This window comes from Lingula anatina, chromosome 2 (assembly GCF_051362555.1).
Source record: "Lingula anatina isolate TDL-2025a chromosome 2, LinAna3.0, whole genome shotgun sequence".
NCBI lineage: Eukaryota > Metazoa > Brachiopoda > Lingulata > Lingulida > Lingulidae > Lingula > Lingula anatina.
The window spans coordinates 32,484,266-32,503,469 of NC_141768.1; the positions used below are offsets into that span (position 1 = coordinate 32,484,266).

Here is a 19,204-nt window from a genome sequence, read left to right on the forward strand (position 1 = left end):
TATTAGTTGATATTCAATATGATAGTTGTCTTCAAAATAGGGCAGTTTAGGTTAAAGTGAAGGTGATACAAAAATGTTACAGAACTTGATCTTTTTTCAATACCAATGTCATGAATAATTGTGGTTTAGTGTTATTGTTGCATGCTGTCATGATAAAAATTAAAAAGGGAGGGTATAATTCTTAGATCTTGTCAAAAACATCCAAAATAACTTATTACACCTTTAGAAAATACTTTGATTCATAATATACTATTTTCAAGGTAGCACATCTTCCTCTGTATATTCAGTGTTTTATCTTTAATTAATTTTGTGCTCTGCATGCTCTGGTATCTTGTGGCCTCAGCAGTCGTTTTCACTTAGCCGCCCCATGATTTATATGATACATTCTTCTGATAAACTCAGCCATCTTCAGTTTTCATCTGATATTACTTTCCATTCCCTTTCTGGGCTGCAGGAAAGTAAAACTTCATTCCTCTTCAAATAAATATTTAATTACACCCCTCATAACATTTGAGCAGCACCAGTTAGTTGTCCATGTCACAGGGCCAGGTTGGTTCAAAATTGGCCCCAGAATCTGGTTTGCATTCAGTGCTCTTTGTCCTGGGGAAGTGCTTTGCTATCAAATTGCTGGAGTGATGGTTGGCAGCCATGTTGCCTGCCATGCGACCCAGATAATTGGAGCTGTGAGGTATAGAAGTAGTAGTCTGTGTGCAGTGCCCAAAGCTTTTATATGTGGAGTTGGTATAGAACTCCGGGGTCTCCTACGAAGTCCTCTCATTTGCCTGGCAAAAAGGTAAGGCTGTAGAAAATGAGACCATTTGAAATGCTTTGGCTTACTGTTTCTTGTGTTAGTTTGTTCTATGCAGCATCTTTCGATATATACGACCAACAAGTTAAAGCTAATGGGGAAATGCCATGACCTAGATTCTGAGTGTTTTCACCAAACTTTGGTGTGAAAACAAGAGTTACTCGCTATTAGCATGATTCATTGCAGTAACCCCTTTAAACCAGCACATATTTTTGTTCTTGTTTCCTTGTGCCTTGGTTGCCGAATACTTTTCTTTGTGGTATATTACGATTTTGGGAGTAAGAGTTCTGCTTTAAAATGTGTGTGTGTCAGGATGCAGTCCCCCACTTAAGAACTGTGTACAACTCAGAAATATGTGGAACATCAAAAGTTTGCTCCCATGAACTGAACCTATTAAAAAAGTTGAGGTTGTATAAAATATTTAAGAGCCTCTTTTTTTCTCAGCATGTCTCCACGTTGCTTTCCAAATTTGTCACTGAATGGTGAAAATGAAGGTATAGAATTACCTCTCACTCCAGGCAGTTCATACTTGTCTAGAAAATATGACATCCTGCAGTTCAGGATATTTCTTTGTTCTCAGTCTAGCTAGTTATATTAGTGTGTATGAATTTTTGGATAAATTTGGTATTTTCCCTGCAGTCATTTTTCTCCTCCATATCCTTTCTGTACCAATGAACAGGGAGGAAGATGATACAAACCAGATGTTGCCAACTGAGTTTGCTTATACAGTTTCCAGGATGGGCAAAGAGGCAGAATACCCAAAAACCCAGGCATTGTTATACACACACACACATACATATATATTCGTATTTTTGGTCAGAAAAATATTATGTAAAACTATCAGTAGTGTTTGGAAATTGAACTTGGCTTCATCATTTGTTGTGTGCAAAGTTGAAAGTTGTAAGTGATCTCTAATTGGATATTTGTGTTATGAGAAACTTCCTGTAGCAAGATAGCCTTGTGGGAGATGGCTAATTACCTCATTTAGAAAATTTGACATTTCTGATAAAAAGTGTTTTGTAAAGGATTTCAAATTTTGATCAAACTGCTGACAATTATGTCAATTATATACAGTAGTATTGCAATATTACAGCTTTGATTCAGGAAAATAGTAGAGGAGGCTAATCTGTGAAGGAAGTAGGAGTCAATTTGTTGGTTGCTGCAGATGTTATGAGTTGTCTTCTAGGACAGTTTTCTTGTGGTCAACCAGTCCTTCCCAGACAGAAATAAATATTTGTTGGATTGATGCTCAAAACAGTTTTAACACAATTTGCAAATGTACAACTGAAGTTGATTTCAAAGAAAGGAATATTTCTGTAGTGTCGTTTTCTACCTTATGGATTCAAAATATGAAATGTAGAATTAACAATATGGAGGACAGGAGGTGCAGGCAATAAATACTGGAGATTTAACATGAAGTTTGCATTATAGTCTATAAAGGGTTGTATTTTTCATATATATAGTGGGATTGGCATCATGTCCATCTTCTTTCAAACTGTTTGTTACTTTATGTACACAGTTAAGGAGGCAATCTCTCAATTTTATCAAAAAAAAAAAAGTTACGTACATTAATTTAAGGAGCTTTTCCTGTAAACTTCAAATTTGTTATGATAGCTCAACCATCTTTGATCTTTTTGTGTAGCCCAGCCACAAAATAATTCCATCTTTGTTTCCAACTGCCCCTTCAGTTTTACAAAGTAACAATGGACAGGCATTTGTTTGGTGTTTTAGCACCATTAAGGAGATCAAAACTCCCACTTTTATGACAGGCTTTCTGCACGTAGCTATTAGGTGAAAATTCATTGGCCTGGCCATCTGGAAAAACCAGCAAAGTCTCTTGATTTACTGCCTCTTGCTATAAAACAGAGCCTTTAGTAAAGGAAGGATAAATAGGTTAGATAACTTCAAAGAACCCTATTTTGTCTGGGACAGATAGGAAGAGTACAGAGGTAATATGAAGGTAGTTTTGTAGTTGTGTGTATCTTGTGGGCTGAATCTGTGAAATGTTTGTCATCCCTTACCAGTTGTTGGTTTTTACTAAAGTGATTTGTAAATTTTAGGAAGTTGCAAGTTTCTCACACTTTTTAGTGCGGAATATATAATTTGGTTTGACTGCCAATTTGACACGGGTAATGCTTTTAACTGCAGTTGCTAATCACAGGGCCTTTTTAACTTTGCCATGTTGTAACACTGGGATAAAAAAATCTTAGAAGATCTTGTTTTGAAAATTTTTTAGGGATGTCAGGTGTGGGCTATTTTAATTAGTAAGGATAGTCCCTTAGGGATAAGTTCTATTGTTGAAAACATTATCAAGTTAAATTTTTTGATTAACATTCAGTCAAAGAATGTAAGCTCAGAAAAGTTGAATTATCTGTGGATTAGATTCTTAATTTTGATGCTGTTTGAAGGTTCACCTGACTCTCAGTTATTGTGAATTGCCTGGTATCATTTTATCAGGGGCAATAATAAAAGTTTGACTGAGGATGATTTTATGTGATTTCATGTCATGTGAGATTTAAATTTGTATGAATATCGAACATAGGAGATATGGCGTATTGACAAAAAAAAGTAAAACTGTCATGTTTCATAGCTTTGAAAAATAGATTTTGTTTTTCTGCATTTCTTCCATGGAACAAGCATGTTTGACATTCTTGAATATGAAGAAGATGAGATATTTGAAAGGGTGAGCCATTCTGGCTTATCTCTCACTGCAACAGCTGTTAGCAACAGTTTAATGTCTTCTCAGGTCACTATCTTTTTTGTTCAGTAATTATACCTTGATTTGAATCTTTAAAAAATGAACAATTTAGTCACATAAAATCTCCACTCCCCCCCCCCCCCCCTCCTCCCCTCGAAACCATTGCTTCTGTTAATGGTCTTTTCCTGAGATAGAGACTTATATAATTCCATTTCTTTGTTCTGGAAAAACAATTTCATTAATTTTACCTGGGGAATTTTGAAGCAAAGCTCCTTTTCCCAGCTGTTGCACATGTATTGACGGGAAAGGCTTAGGTTGCTATCATGGGGTATTGATCAAATACCTTAGAGGATATAGAAATGCTCAAGGAATTTTCCCACATTAGTTACTCAGAGAGAGAAAAAATTTCCTTGAAAGTCAAGAGTTGCAGACGTGCACTTTGTTTCCAAACAGCTTTTCTCTTCATATCATGTGACAAATTAATTAGCATGTATAAGTTTGCTTGTGATGATTAAAGTATTGTGCTCCTCTTCACGGAAGTGGATGACAAGATGGAAATGTATTACTATGATTTCTTAGTATTTCAACAGTGGATGTTAAGGGGCAAATCGCTCGATGCATTTGTTGCCATGACAACAGAGAGGGATGAAAAACTCTTCATTGTTAGGGGCACTAATACATTGTCTTCTATTCCATCGCCAACTATTTTGGTTAAATTCAGAGCATGATTTTCACCAAACTCCATGGTGAATTTTATTAAGTATGTTGGAAAATCATTACTTAGTTTATTGTATACAAATGGTATGTGGTATGGTACTGGTGATTCCTTATGTGAATAAGTACAAATCACATATTGTTTTGTATATATTTTGACCAATCAGTGAGCAGCATTATCATCTGGGCTTGATCAGTTAAATTACCTTCTTAATTGAAATCCCATTGTCTTGGATTTCGTTGTGTTTATTTAGTCCTGATATTACAAGAAACTTCCCTTTGACTGACCAGTGGATGGGACTTGAGTGAAACACATTCACACAGACATAACATTCACTTCACTGAATTGTTGTTCTAAAAATAAAGTCAGTTTTTTTTTCCACTTTAAAGAAAAACTGGCAATATTGCATCATAAAGGAAAATGTTTACTTGGAAGTTTTTCATCTTTGGTAAACAAGTGAACCATTTTATCCTTTATCAAAACAAAGTGATCTGTCACTAATGACATTCATTTGGAAAAAAATATTTCATCACTTTTTAAATTTTTAATTGTCGGACATTTTTTTCTCTAAGTTAACCTGGATGTTATTTAACCATAGTTCTCTATGTGGTTGGTCTGCCCCTTCTTTTACCAAAGCTCGCCAAGTTTTGAAGACATCAGCAGTTTGATGGAGTAAAACTTGTGGTTTTCTTGTGTGTTTGGCATAATAAAAATGCTGCTGGGTGAGTCACTCCATGCTTGAATGTTGTGTCAATCAAACAACTTTTGTGTTATTTCATTTCTGTAACTCGACTCATAAAAAACCTTGACCAGAAATGATAAAAAGTGGTGGCTGTCTCTTTAGTATCTGTCTTCAGCTGAACAAACAGACAAGGCAAGCTAATTATAGGAAGGGCAGAAGAAAGCCGAGGATCATTCTGTAATTAGGAGGTGTCATGTCAATTTACTAAACCACTCAGAGATATAACATGATGTAAGAAAATGTATTGAAAATTAATTGTTAAGAATCCAGATTAAATTGTAAGATCTGCATTTCATATAAAAGATATTTGCTCAACTTTTCGTGCATTTCATCTATTGGAATATAAGTTACTTGTGCGAAAAAGACTCAAGAGGCTTTATGTAGATGAAAGACAACAAAGGAGGTGAGAAAGAAGTCCCATTGTAGCTGAGAAGGAAATGCCCCCCCTTGGTGTTGATGGATCAGTTAAGATAGTGGACAAGATAGCCATTGCCTCATGCTCAAGTATCCAAAACTACCACATACTGTGTAAGGAAGCTGAGGTGTCATCAACATATTGTATTAGAAGCTTGGGAGTTGGCTTTGAAGTGCTGGTCCTCAAGATGACATTTGTCTCTCTCTTCACTCACTGAAGTGGACCTAGTGGACAGTGGATGTCATATCAGATATCTGGTCAACATGTACAGTGGACTTTATCTGCTCCCTTCCTATATCTTTCCATTTGTGCAGGTAAAATTTCTATCACATTCCAAAATTGATGTGATATGAATTGTGAAGGGAAAACCTTATAGTTTCTTTTAAAGAGAAGCAGTCTCTAAATTCAACCATGAACATCAGTGAAGGGCTCATGGTTGTATTTTCGTAAGAATAGACAAGCATTATATGTGCACAGGTAATAGTAGGATCTTAAGGTGTATATTCTTGGTAAAATCTAAATATTTATGCACATGGATAACTGCATGCTGCCTTCATCTTCCTATAATCAAGGCCATTATGTATGCATGTGGAGTCGGGGGGTTACTCAGTACTCTTATGGGGTAGTCCACAGATCCAGCTACTCTCAGTCAGTTCTGGCACACATCATAACTGGTATTGTTCTGGAGAATCGTCCGAGTGATCATAGTTATACATTTTTTTTGTGGACAATGCTAAGAAGATGGTATTCAAAACCTTGCAAACATGCTGCTAAGGTAAAGTTGAGGAAAAGGATGGATTGTTTGTGAGGTTTGAATTTGGTGTCCCAATGTGGGTTATGATGTAGCGTTGGTTTGCACATTTGTGTTCTTGTAGTAAATATGAAAATCACTGAGAAAGAACTTTCAAGTGATTTTATTAGTATGGCTTAGTTTGTTGAAGGTTTGAAAGTGCTATTTGTTAGGATATTTGTTAGCCAGTTAGGCAGGGTTTTTCACTGGAATATTTGGATGATATTGACCCATAATCATACACAGGGTTCATTATTAATTTTGTTTACTTTTCAAGTAAATTTTGATGAAATGGAGATAGAAAAGGTCCACATATTCAAGTGTTGAGTTTTGCATAAGAATTGTTTGAGAATTGGATGGGGAAAAGAAGTAAACTGATGCAAATTTTGGCATGTTCAGTACAGGGTTGTTTAGTTAATGTCCAAACAGTTGAAAAGGAACCAGCCCTGCAAATCTTCATAGTTTTCTCTACCAAACAGAAGTAACGCTGTCTCCTCTGAAAATACAAGATTTCTTGTGTAAATAATAAGCAAAGAGAGTTTTAAGTTGCAACAACTCCCTTTTACTCTGGTCTACAATACTATCATTTAAGCCAGCAAACTTTGAGTGCTATTAAATTTGTGTAATTGGAGTAAAAAAAGTTACTGTTTTTCATCACTGCAGCAGGCTTAGTATTTAAGACCTACTTTTTGTTCCTTTGATCTTCTTGCAGAAAGGCAGAATGAGCAAATTATGAGTGCATTCTAGCCTGCAGTCTCCCACTCTGTAGTATTGGATGGGGAAATGGAGTAGTTGCAAATTTTTATTCGTTTCCTGAAGTATTTTTTCTTTGTGACATATTTTCAAAACCTTATAGAAGGTCGTTTGTGTATCTTTGGTTGATATTTGAATGAAAGAAGATGCCATAAAATCAGGATTTAATTTTAGAGAGACAGAATTTTGTAAACGAAGTTTTCACTAATGTTAGATTTAATGAGCATGTCGTTATCTTTGCAGTACGAAGAATTTGGTCAAGATTCTCCAAGGTACACATCACCCAAACCAGGGTTGTATGGAGAACCACCATTCTTTATGGGTAAGTTGACATTTTATTTATTATGTACAGACACAGATGTGTCTGTACATATTGCCATCACCTGCGTCTGTCGTCGCCGTTCATGTCGCCGTCGATGTCGCCGTCGCCGTCGCCGTGCACTTTCAGCGTTAACACCATAAGTGGAAGACAGTTTTACTTTTTGGCTTTATATTTACAGAGCTGATGAATATTCATAAAATGCAGGTCAAGTTTGAAAATCAGCATGATCGGGCCATTATTCTAGAATTTATGCTGTTTTTTCACTTTTCAGCATATATGCAACACTGTTAACACATTTCAAAGAAAACCAATAGGCCTGTTGTCATGAAACTCACAGGAGTAATCAATCTTACTAAAACGCAGGTCAAGTTCGAAAATCGGCATGATCGGGCCACCATTTTAGTAGTTATGCTGTTTTTTCACTTTTCAGCATATATGCAACACTGTTAACACATTTCAAAGAAAACCGATAGGCCTGTTGTCATGAAACTCACAGGAGTAATCAATCTTACTAAAACGCAGGTCAAGTTCGAAAATCTGCATGATCGGGCCATCATTTTAGTAGTTATGCTGTTTTTTTCACTTTTCAGCATATATGCAACACTGTTAACACATTTCAAAGAAAACTGATAGGCCTGTTGTCATGAAACTCACAGGAGTAATCAATCTTACTAAAACGCAGGTCAAGTTCGAAAATCAGCATAATCGGGCCATTATTTTATAAGTTATGCTGTTTTTTCACATTTCTTCAGATTCAATTCTTAGGCATGTTAACAGTCTCATTATTTAACTAATAAGATACGTAAAAGTCTTTGTTTAACATTTCCTGCATCTTTACAACATTGTTAGTTGATTATGTAAAAATGATGGTAAGCTTGTTATCATGTATTGTATAATAGAGTTTCAAAAATGGAAATAAACTCATATTATTGCAGTTTGTAAGATTCATTCATTCATTCACTATGTTCAAAAACTCAGAATGGAGGAAATTGGACATTAAACACTATTCTATTGGTATTTTTCCCATCTCATCAACTTTCTTAGTTGATCATATAAAAATGGCAGTAAAATGTTAATTTTGTTTTATGGTAAAAAAGTGTTAAAAATGGAAATAAACGCATTTCATAACAGTACTGTCTTGTCTACATTTTGGCATTTTCAAGTTGTGACTTTGAAGTTCCATGGGCCTGAAGACCTTTGCTAGTCACATTTTCTGAATATCCATGATACTAATATTTTATTATTAAAAATTGATGGTTATTATCCTGTTAAACATTATGTAATATTGCATCAAAATTTGAAGAAACCCCTATTTTGGACACTGCTCCCTTGATGACCATTTAAGGAAAACTATGTCACTTACTGTTCTCAAACTTACAGGAAAGAAACATGGGACTAAAATACAGTTTCATTAGGCAGTGCAGTCTATTTGGTAAATTTTTCTGGCAGTTAATCAGTTTTTTGTGAAAATTTAATTTTTCACATATTGGCAATTTCAAGGTGTGACTTAGAACCACCTTGGGCTTGAAGACCCATGCTAGTCACATTTTCTGAAAATCCACGATACGTATATTTTATTATTAAAAACTGATGGTCATTATGCTGTTAAGCATTATGAAATATTGCATCAAAATAGAAGAAAACACAATTTTGGGTATTGCTGCCATGATGACCATCATGGGAAAACCATATTACTTATGATTGTCAAACTTTTAAAAAAGAAACACAGGACTAAAATGCAGCTCGAGTTGGAAAAGCAGTCTAATTGACTTCTTTTTCTGGAAGTTTTACATTTTCAAAGTGTGAACTTGAACTCTCATGGGCCTGAAACCTTATGCTTGTTACACATTTTACTTACATTGGTATTACTTGTTGAGCATAATTAAAATTTGATGTTGAATTTGCAGTTTAACATAATGTACTTTTACATCAGAATTGACAGTAGCCTATTTTGTTATTTCCTGCTTTTTGTCTGTACATTTGACAGCTTTGCTGCCTTGTTTTTTATTTTTAACAATTCATTTGTCAACAATCAGGCAGTTATAAAAAAATTAAATGTATGATAAAACTTGTGCAAATATGTTTATTTGTAAAGATTCTTTGGTATATGATTGATAAAAAAATAAATATATTCTAATTTCTGAGAAATGCTGAAGAATCATTCTGTTTGTAGCATGAACGCTCCCTGTTTACGTGTTTAAACTCGTGTCATGAGATGATTACAAATTATTTGCTTTACTTGTTTCAGACGGTACACACAGTTCAACAGATTGGCCTTCCGGTAGTTTAGCACCTTCATCATATCCTTCTTCCATGCTTCCAAGTACACCCCATTATTCACAACCAACATCATATAGCAGTATACAGCATCCACATGAAGCACTGGTAAGTTAATTGAAATTAGTCCAAAAAGAATTAAATTCAGATTTTGGTATTTTGCTGGGTAACGCAGATCACTGTTGTAATTTTTTAATGATTTGGAAAATGGATCTAACATGCAATATTATCTCTTTACTAGAAACTGAAAAATGATATTTTTGTTCTGATAGACTTATTGAAAATTTTGTAGCATCAAAAGTTTAATGTGGCAATTTATTATGATAATTATGGCTGGCAGGAAACCAATGCTTATGCCAGAAAGTATTTATTTGAAATGTATTTTATATCTTATATCGTATTGTATTTTCAGGGCTACACAATGTCCCCAGCTCAGCATGGGGCCATAATGGCCCAATCAGGGCTTCCACCACTGTCCACGTTCCGTGACGGCACAGTGCCTCCCTCCTCCTCATACTCCAGTTCATCGCCAAACATGAACGGCTCAGACTTGCGCTCAGGCCAAGGAGCGGACAGAACGCCCGGGGATGCACTGGGAAAAGCTCTTGCATCTGTGAGTTCATTTTTTTTTTTTTTTTTATCTAGGGGAAAAAGATTTTATGACTTGAATTGATTTTTTAAGCAGATTTATAGATTATTAGTTCAAGAAATAAAGTGATAAATTTTCCAAGACCTGACATTGAAGAAACAAAGCAAAAACTGATGAATGAATTTACAAGAAAAAAGAAAGGAACTGTTTGTTTCTCCAATTATTGCATAAATGACAAAAGATAGATATTCTAGGAAATATCAATGCCAGCAGTTCATTGACTCAGAGAGCAACGCAATTTAAGAACATCTAATACCCTACACCTTCCACTGCCGTGACCTCTTATGAACCCTTTTTAATACTCAATCAGTGTCAATATTTTTCTTACACATTTGAAGGTGGAAAATTGTACAAATTTGTTTAAAAAGTATGAAATATTCAGGCACCATTGTCTAAAAGCAATCGATATGGGAGGTTTCTTTTGCTAGGTTAAGGTTAATATCCCAACAGATATAGGTCAAAGAGCTGTCTTGATGGATGAAGGGATTACCAATCTGGCTCTGTAGAGAGTATAAACAATAGGTTACAGAGACAAGGATAGAATGCTTATACCATCAAGTTTAGTTGTCAATAAACATATCACAATGATAGAGTGATAGGGAGTTTATCAGATCTATCGTAGTAAAACACTGAAACTATGGAATTGATTTTTGACAGAAGGGGAGGGGGATAAGCTGAAAACTGGAAAAGTTTGTCAAGAAAAATCATTAGAAGCCAGCTGTAAAGTTTCTGGCTGAGAACGTGGCAGGTGCATCAAGGTGGCCCTGGGAGGGTGTCTAACCAGCGCCATGCTATACCTGGGTAATGGGCTGCCATTGAGAATTCAGGTTCCTTGTGTGAGGTAATTAAAACCACAGAAAACAATTCAGTATTTGCTAATACAGAGCAGAGCTGAAGGCAGCACTGGCAGACACTTCTTATGCTTGATGTGGTTGAGGAGTTAGAGGAAAAAGTTGGTCGAATTTTAGAATTGTTCAAGCTTCTCGTGCCATGCAGATGTATAGTAGCGGCAGGGATCCGGGGACCATGCTTTTGTTCCCTGGGTATTGGAATTATCAGGTAGAAAATATGTCTTTTTAAGTTATACTGAAATTTGGCACAAAAATTCAGCATAGGAAGGGATGGGTAAGATATTTTTGTTGTAATGCTGGTATGATGTAGGTGCTTTAAACATGCATTTTCAATTTATTTTTCAACATAGAAATAAATATACAGTTTGTCTTTGTGGGTGTTAAGGACAAAAATAGGTTAAGAAGCAGCATCTTTTTCGATAGTGTTTTTGCAAAGATTAGGTATTCAGAAGCATGAGGGAAAGGAAGTGTAATAGATTAAGACATGTAGACAAAAGCTGCCAGGCTCATGCAGTCTTTGAAAATTTGGAATAGGTATTTTATGACTCATGAATTTCAATGGTGACTCAGAGCTGAAGGGAAAAAAGTTCAGTTTAAATGCTATCACTAAACCATTAGAAAAATTATACGAAGTGCATTAATATGTAGTGTTTTTTCCATAACACCAAAATATTCTTTAAAAAAAAGGTTTTTTCAGATTTAAATGATTGATTTTTTTTTTTTTTTTTTCAGATATATTCCACTGACCATACAAATAGTAGTTATGGTTCAAACCCCTCCACACCAGTTTCCTCACCGCCCCCAATGTCAGGTAAATAAGTTTGTATAGTGTAAAAACTTTGAAGCAGTGATAAATGATTTCTTGTAATGGTAAGACAATTGCAATGCCTTTGTTCTTGACAAGTTACACTGGTAAGGATGCCGGTTCTTGACTTGAACAAAATTAAAATAAAAAAAAATCTACATTGTTTTAGTGTAAATGTGTTTTGTCTTTTACTCTCCTGTAATTTACTCACTGTATGTGTCACTCATATTATATTTGGTTTGATAAATAAAAAAATTATGTTTGATTTATCCTGTTGGTTTAATTGGCAATGATTTCCTTCCCCCTTCTTTAGGCCCTAACAGTCAGTGGTCCCGAGCTCCCACACAAACCACTACCTCGCCCCATTATGATGGTCCTTTAGTCTCACTGGTAAGTTTTCTCATTTTATTACACTCTTCATATTTATTTAACTTCACATTGTTTTGTTTTATTAATGTTGATAAAAGTTTTAAGTTAACCAAGCTTTTCTGTTTTCAGTGACATAGAAAAACATGCTGTGTAGATTTTTTCCACAAAGTCAGTGAATAATATAGCTCTTGCCAGTATTAAAATGCTGAGGCTCTTCTCTCTTTTTTTGTCCACTAGCTCTACTCCCAACTTCAGATTAGTGTTGCCAGGTTCTGCTTGACTGAAACCCTTTGCTCTATCAATCAAAACAGATTAACATGTACAACAAGCATTTCTGTAGCTATAAAGTAAAAAGGGGGTAACACATAAAATCAACTTTTATTTGCCAGAAAGATCAAACATCAGACAGAAAAAAGTTAACCTTAAGGAAGAATCATAATTCAATTATGATTGTGTCCATTAAGTGTGAAGTTGATTGATTTGGGTCTCTGTTTTAGATGTAGGCTTGAAGAGATGATTTAATGTGGACCTATTTCAAGGAGGATCCTTATTATTGATTGTGACATTTTCTTAAAGGAAATTGTATGACATTCTAACCCTAGTATCATTATTATCCTCTCTGAAAGAGTCAGACAGTGATGTATAGATAAGACGCAGTCTTGTGCAGCAAAGCATAGTGGACTCTGAAATGAAATTGCTGTTAAACCAGTGGCCTCAGTGACTTCAGCTCTTACAGGCTTGTACAGTTTTAATGAACAAGCTTTATGTAACGTTACAGATAGGGATATGTTCTTCAGAGTAGTTGTATTCTGTCTCTGTACATACACAACAACAGTAATTTTACTAATCTTGGGAAGACAAGTGATGTTCCTTGTAAATAAGATTTTTTTTAAAAAAAATTATTTCTTATTATGCATGAGTAGAATCTGCCCTAGCATATTGTTCTTATGTATTGTCTGCATGTTATCACTGGTGGTAATGTATCTTTGATCTCACTCTTCCATGCAGGCTCACGTTGCCTTACATACCAATCACTGTTGGTCAGTCACACACAACATTTCAACCTAATCACCTTGTCTACTGTTGCATGCTCTGTACTAACTGTAGTTTGTCTTCCTCTCTTCTGTATATCCACTGTAGCCGTATGATGAACAACTAGACGATGCAATACATGTGTTCCGTGCACACGCTGAGGGTGATGGCATCTTAACTGACTTGGATGGGGTAACTTTTGAACATCTTCACTCGGTGGAGGTTGTGGTTTTGGTTTTTTAGCTTGCAGGCCAGCTGCATGTGGACAGGGAGGCATGTCTTGTCTATGTTTGTTCTTTTTTTTCTTTGTTGTCAACTTTGAACTGTAAACATGCTTTTTATGATACTGGAGTTCATTTCTTGAGATATTCGTGTATCATATGAAGTGAGAAAGACAATTTCTCTGTGACTCACCCATCAACCCTCCCACCTCCCCCCTTTGTGTCAAATATTATAGATGGTTTGTTTTGTTTGTCTCTTATCGAAATTTATAAATGCTACAATATATCATCAGCTTTGGCAAGCAACAATTAGAATGATTGAGAATCCCAAGCTGCAGGAAAGTCTACAACTGTTTGCATGTTTTGCTGTCTATGTACAGTTCAATCTGTGGCTTGATGTTGCTTTGTGGCAGTGGATCAGGCAATGGGTTAGTGATAATGCATGCCCGGAGGCTTAGAGTTAATGGCTTCTCCACAGACATTACCAGGGAGTAACAGTCTACAAAAAAAATCAATTTGACTTCACGTTTTATTGAATTCCAAGTGGTTGTATACATAGAGTTGCATGATTTGTCTCTCAGTAGCTATTAGCTATGGTTTCCATGCCTTTTTCACCCTAAGGATTACTTATATTTCTTATGAAAGAGATTAACTAGGCATGCATGCATGCACAATATTTCTTAGGAAAGAGATTAACTAGGCACGCATGCATGCACAGATAACTCTAAACCAGATAAGTCGTGCCTTCTTTCATGTCTACAATAATGAGGCAATCTCTCTTCATGTTGTTTCCAGCAAAGGGGTATGGAAGAGCGACTTGATAGGCTAGATGATGCCATACATGTTTTACGCAATCATGCCGAGGGCCAGATGCCAGGGATGCCAGGAATGCCAGGCATGCCCGGCATGATGCACCCCCCACCACATTCCAATGGCATGATGGGATCCTACCCAGGGATGAATGCAGCAGGACACATGGACTCACACTTGGTAAGGACAGCAATGGCCTCTGTTCATGGTGCCTAAATATACTCAACCCCCAGAGAAATACTCCACCTCCAACTACCCCACCCCCTTGCTACACCATGGCAGCAAATAACTTCATACACTTAAATAAACAGCTTTTTACATCCTAAGGAGAAAACACAGTATATTAATGTATGTTCATACTATTTCTTCAGTCAATTACAGCCGAATATACTGTACACAATGCCTAATTGGTTTTTTGGAGCCATTAATTAGCTGGACAGATTCAGTAGGGTTTTATTGTGGACTTGACACGTACCGTCACTTGTTTCAAATTACTCTTGCAATATTTTACTCCTGGTCTTTAAATGAATAGATCTATAGTCTTTCTTGTTATATGTCCCTGCCTCTCATTGTTAACTGAAATTTTCCCTGTCAGTGAAAGCTGACGAAAGTAAATGAAAATATTAGTAATAGAAACACAGACCTTTGTTCAAATTTGACAGAATGTGTTCTGTAAAATCTTAAAGTTCATACCTTATAGAACCTGTAATACTATTTTCTTTGGGACAGATTAAATCTTTATTTAGATTTACAGCAGTCTAAAATTGCAGGGCTGAAAAAGGTCTAGATATAGTTTTAAGTGTAAGGGACTGGATGTAACTTGATCCAATCTCACAGGATATCATAATATATGTGAGGGAGGTAGAAAAACTGCAATCATCTATTTTGAGGGGGAAAAAATGAAACCTTAAAAAGAAAAGCTAGCAGGATTTTTTTTTTTTTTTTTTTTTTTTCGAAATTTGTTAATTTCTCTAGTTTACACAGCAACATTTGTTCACCAGATGCAAGTCTGTGGTAAACGGGTGGTTGAAGTGGGAATAGAAATTGATCTTGACAGCAGACCCGACTCTTGACAGAGAGCTCATGTGGAAAACATTCAGCACCTTTTACAATTGAAAACAAAAGTTTTCAGTGCCTTTTGCCTGGAAGTGATTTTACAAAATTTGTAACCAATAACATCAACAATTACCTAAGCATTGAGAAAGAATGAGAGGCAAATGTGGAGGGAGTTCTAAGGGGCGTTATCTGTAAAAATGGAAGTATGCACCCACAGTGAACTCCAGTCCGTGCATTCCCAAAATTGTTCAAAATATTTTCTTAACATTCAAGTACTATGGCGTTTGTAGTGGCAGTAATGGAAGCAGTGTGCCCACCATAATTCGCCCCAGCTGATCGGCACAGGAACAGCGCACAAGTTAAATCAAAGAAACTGATAGCTTTGAGAATTTGATTGTTAACAAATGTCACCACTAACCTGCATCTGTGTCTTTTTTATTCTGGCAAAATCCTAAAAGTAAGAGCATGGTCGAGCATTTTTTAAAAAGTGATGAGAATTCTAGATATTTTTTTACTGCTTTTAAGATGGTTTTTTGGGCTGTGTACAGTTGATTGACATGTTAGTCAACTTGAGCAGAAAGCCAGGTGGGGCTTGCTCTGGAACTGTTGAAAAGTTAGCATCAACTTAGTGAATGAGTGTTAATTGGTTATGGCTGAGTTACATGGGGCACTGCACTGGGTGATTGCATGAAGTTACAAGGTACATTTGTTGACCAGAACTGGACCTACCAGTGGACGGTTGTGTGTGAAAATATAAACCATGTTGGGACATGTTGATTTACACCATATACCTGTTTTTATGAACCAAAGGATTTTGGCTGCTTTTAATTATAATCCTGTTTATCTTGGTTATACCTGAAGCCCTGAGAGTCCGACATTTTTTTTCTGCCCAACACAAATTTTTCCCAGCTGTATGTAATAGAGTTAAGTTCACCTCTATGTAAAAACCACGTTTCTGCTTGAATGAAACACACTTGAGTTTCTCTTGGATTTTCATTTTGTAAATGTGCTCAGTCCCTACTCCAGGCAGGTCTGTGGTTGGATCTGAGGTTCCAAGAAGAGATTCTTTGGATGTTTTTTTATATGTTGAAATCTATCTGATAAGACGAGAGGATTGATGTCAAACCTAGACAACTGTGGGCTGCAGTAAAATGTGGTGTGCGGGTTGCGCGTGGGGAGCACATGTCCCTGGCTCTTGCCAAGTTCAGAACAATCCAGCCTACTACTCCGCCTATGGCTGGATGGGAAATGTACGTGTTCAGCTAGGTGCAAACGGGCATAAAAACTTGATGTTGTTAAGTGAGGGGGGAAAAAAGAGGGTATGCATTCTCAAGTTTCATGTTATAATGAGGTGACTTTTAAAAGAATGTTTTTGTGGTGTTTCAGAGCGGCAGTCACACCTCACTGCCAGAGGAGAGCAACAAAACAGGAACCTCCACGCAGAGGCAGGACTCCATAGGTGAGTAGTGATGATGTAAACATCACAAACAAACATGGACTGACCACAGATTTTGAGGAGATTTTTTATTTAATCTTGAAATTTGATTGCATGTTTGTGATATTTAATTTTTGTGAAAAGTTCAGTAAAAAATTATTTTTGTCAAGGTCATAAATAGAATTTTTATGTTTTTATTTTGTCTGATTTACATATTTGGTTATGAAAAGCTTTAAAAACATACCTTTTTAACAAATTTTATTTATTTTCATTTATTTATTTATTTTTCATTTCAAACTTAATTTAAAAGTTTTGACATATATTTAAATATTTTATGAGTACTTGGATCAGTGTCAAAGAAGTGGTGTCATGTAATATTTTAGGTTCAGTTGACAAGACCACAGACGGCAATATAAAAGTAGAGAAGGTAGACAAGTCAGAGAATAAAGATGCCACCAGTGCCACCGCCAACACGTCATCTACGTCCAGTACATCCAACACATCAAAATCAACGTCAGGTGCACCACCTGCAAAAAGATCACGGTGAGTATGGAGGTGTTATTATTTTCATTGTTTTGTTAATAGAATATTTTACCAGTTTTTTTTTTTTTTTTTTTTTTTTTTTTTTTTTTTTTTTTTTGTTATAGATGAGTAAAATTAAGTGAAAGATTTATTGTCTTGTGGTGAAGGTGGCTTGATGTTGACCCCAGTGTTTTTTTTTTCTCCCTGTGAACTTAAGAAGAGATCCCAGTTTAAAAATTAACTGTATCTGTCCCATTTTGTTGAAAAAAAAAGTAACTGGGAATGACTTCATTTGTAGAAAAGTAGATCACGTCTTGATAAAAGCTTATCACATCATTCCACATATATGATATAATTAGGCAACATTTGAAATCAAATTCACAGTAAGATCCTCTATGTGAAAAAATATCTATAACCACATGTTATGCGAATGCTTCTACTAACTTGCACTTCACCCCTGATATATCATGCATATATGAACTGTATGAACCCATGTTTACTAACTTCATGTTTTATCTTTTAGATCCAATGCCAGTACAGAGGGTGGAGCTAGGTGTGTTATACATTTGATTTCTCTGGGAATCAAACGCTGGATGACCGAATAATTTTCACACTATCAAAATATTTGGCAATTTTGACAAAATGTCATTTTTTAGTAGTTCATAGGTTGATGTTTGGGTTTCAATGAAATTTTGGGTCATGATTTAAAAGGAGTTGTGAAAAGTTTGGTCAAGTATTTTCCTTGCGTTATCAGGCCAATTTTCAGTGTGAAAATTAGAAAGACTCATCCTTTGTTTAAATGTTAGTGAATGTGTGATTCTTTACCCTGCTATTAGAGTTATGATATTGTTGTATTGTACCTAAATTATTTGATGCAGTGTGGGGGCAACATCAAGTCAAACGGCACAAAGCACAACATCATTACTATTCTGAAATAGGTTTAAGTCTCAGAATAAATTTATTTTCTGGTTTGGTGTGCACACTAAAAACTTCTTCTTTATGCACTGCTTTCTGATTTGATTAAAAGGTAGTTTTGGGACAGGGTCTCTTTGCCTTGAGTGAAAGTGTTATATGGTTTAGCTCATTTTTGTTCAAATGCTTGTAATTTCAATTTTGTAAGAATTTGAAAAGAAATGGTGGTAGCATCATTTTAAAACTAATATGCAATGTATATTAATTGTAAATGTCAAAATGTAACAATAGTAACATAGTGCCATCTTTCTTTAACATCTAGATAAAAAAAATAATATGTGGAATTTTTAGGGTCTCTAGTGAAGACCAACATTATTCAATGCCTCTTTTTCAGCTCGGATGTGGATGAGGATCCGTTAACTAAAGTGGAACGAGAGCGTGTGCGGAAACAAACGAATAATGCGAGGGAAAGGTGAGTTGCTGCGCTATTTAATATTAATTTTGGCATGTAATCTTTTTAGTCCTGCCGCTCCCACTGAAGAAGTGCAGACTGCGCGAAGGCAAGCCAACAATGTTCGAGAGAGGTGAGTTACGGGGAGAAATTGGTGTGCCATGGTCACCTGTGTTTACCACCTGTATAGCATGTTTTTAGGAATTGTCTTTGTTGAACATAGTGTATTACAAGGAAAAAACGTGATCAGTTTGAAAATGTTACAGTTCACAGAATCAATGAAATGAAAGGAGGATATTTTCCTGCTTCTCATCTCACATTGTGTGTGTGTGTGTGTTTTAATTCAAATGATCCAAGACACCCCTGTGACTTTCCATTTTTCCACTTAGAATCCGTGTACGAGATATAAACGAAGCATTCAAGGAACTTGGTCATATGGTGACCATTCACGCAGGCAGCAGTCAGCCTCTTACAAAGCTGATGATTTTACAACAAGCAGTTAATGTTATTACATCACTTGAACAGCAAGTCCGAGGTAACCATTGAGACATCGCATGTCTCAGTCAAGTAA

At 35.8% G+C, this 19,204-nt stretch overlaps 1 protein-coding gene across 25 annotated transcripts in view; it reads left to right on the forward strand.

Moving 5' to 3' along the window:
- The window catches only part of LOC106180233 (transcription factor 12), a 61,282-nt gene that overhangs the window by 36,649 nt on the left and 5,429 nt on the right, over nt 1-19,204 (forward strand). For 12 of the 25 annotated variants that reach the window (XR_015333018.1, XM_013564149.3, XM_087005552.1 and 9 more), the window contains 11 exons: nt 7,165-7,243; nt 9,492-9,628; nt 9,933-10,133; nt 11,753-11,831; nt 12,139-12,215; nt 14,243-14,437; nt 16,700-16,772; nt 17,132-17,291; nt 17,794-17,823; nt 18,577-18,654; nt 19,023-19,168. Coding sequence is in view for 23 of the 25 variants with exons in the window: in XM_013564149.3 (XP_013419603.2) it covers nt 7,165-7,243; nt 9,492-9,628; nt 9,933-10,133; nt 11,753-11,831; nt 12,139-12,215; nt 14,243-14,437; nt 16,700-16,772; nt 17,132-17,291; nt 17,794-17,823; nt 18,577-18,654; nt 19,023-19,168 (1,255 nt within the window). In the remaining 2 variants the exon portion in view is untranslated. Of the gene's footprint in view, nt 1-609; nt 794-5,507; nt 5,693-7,164; nt 7,244-9,491; nt 9,629-9,932; nt 10,134-11,752; nt 11,832-12,138; nt 12,216-14,242; nt 14,438-16,699; nt 16,773-17,131; nt 17,292-17,793; nt 17,824-18,576; nt 18,655-18,703; nt 18,767-19,022; nt 19,169-19,204 lie in introns of those variants that run through there. The other 13 variants (XM_013564150.3, XM_087005557.1, XM_087005555.1 and 10 more) reach the window with 9 other exon arrangements.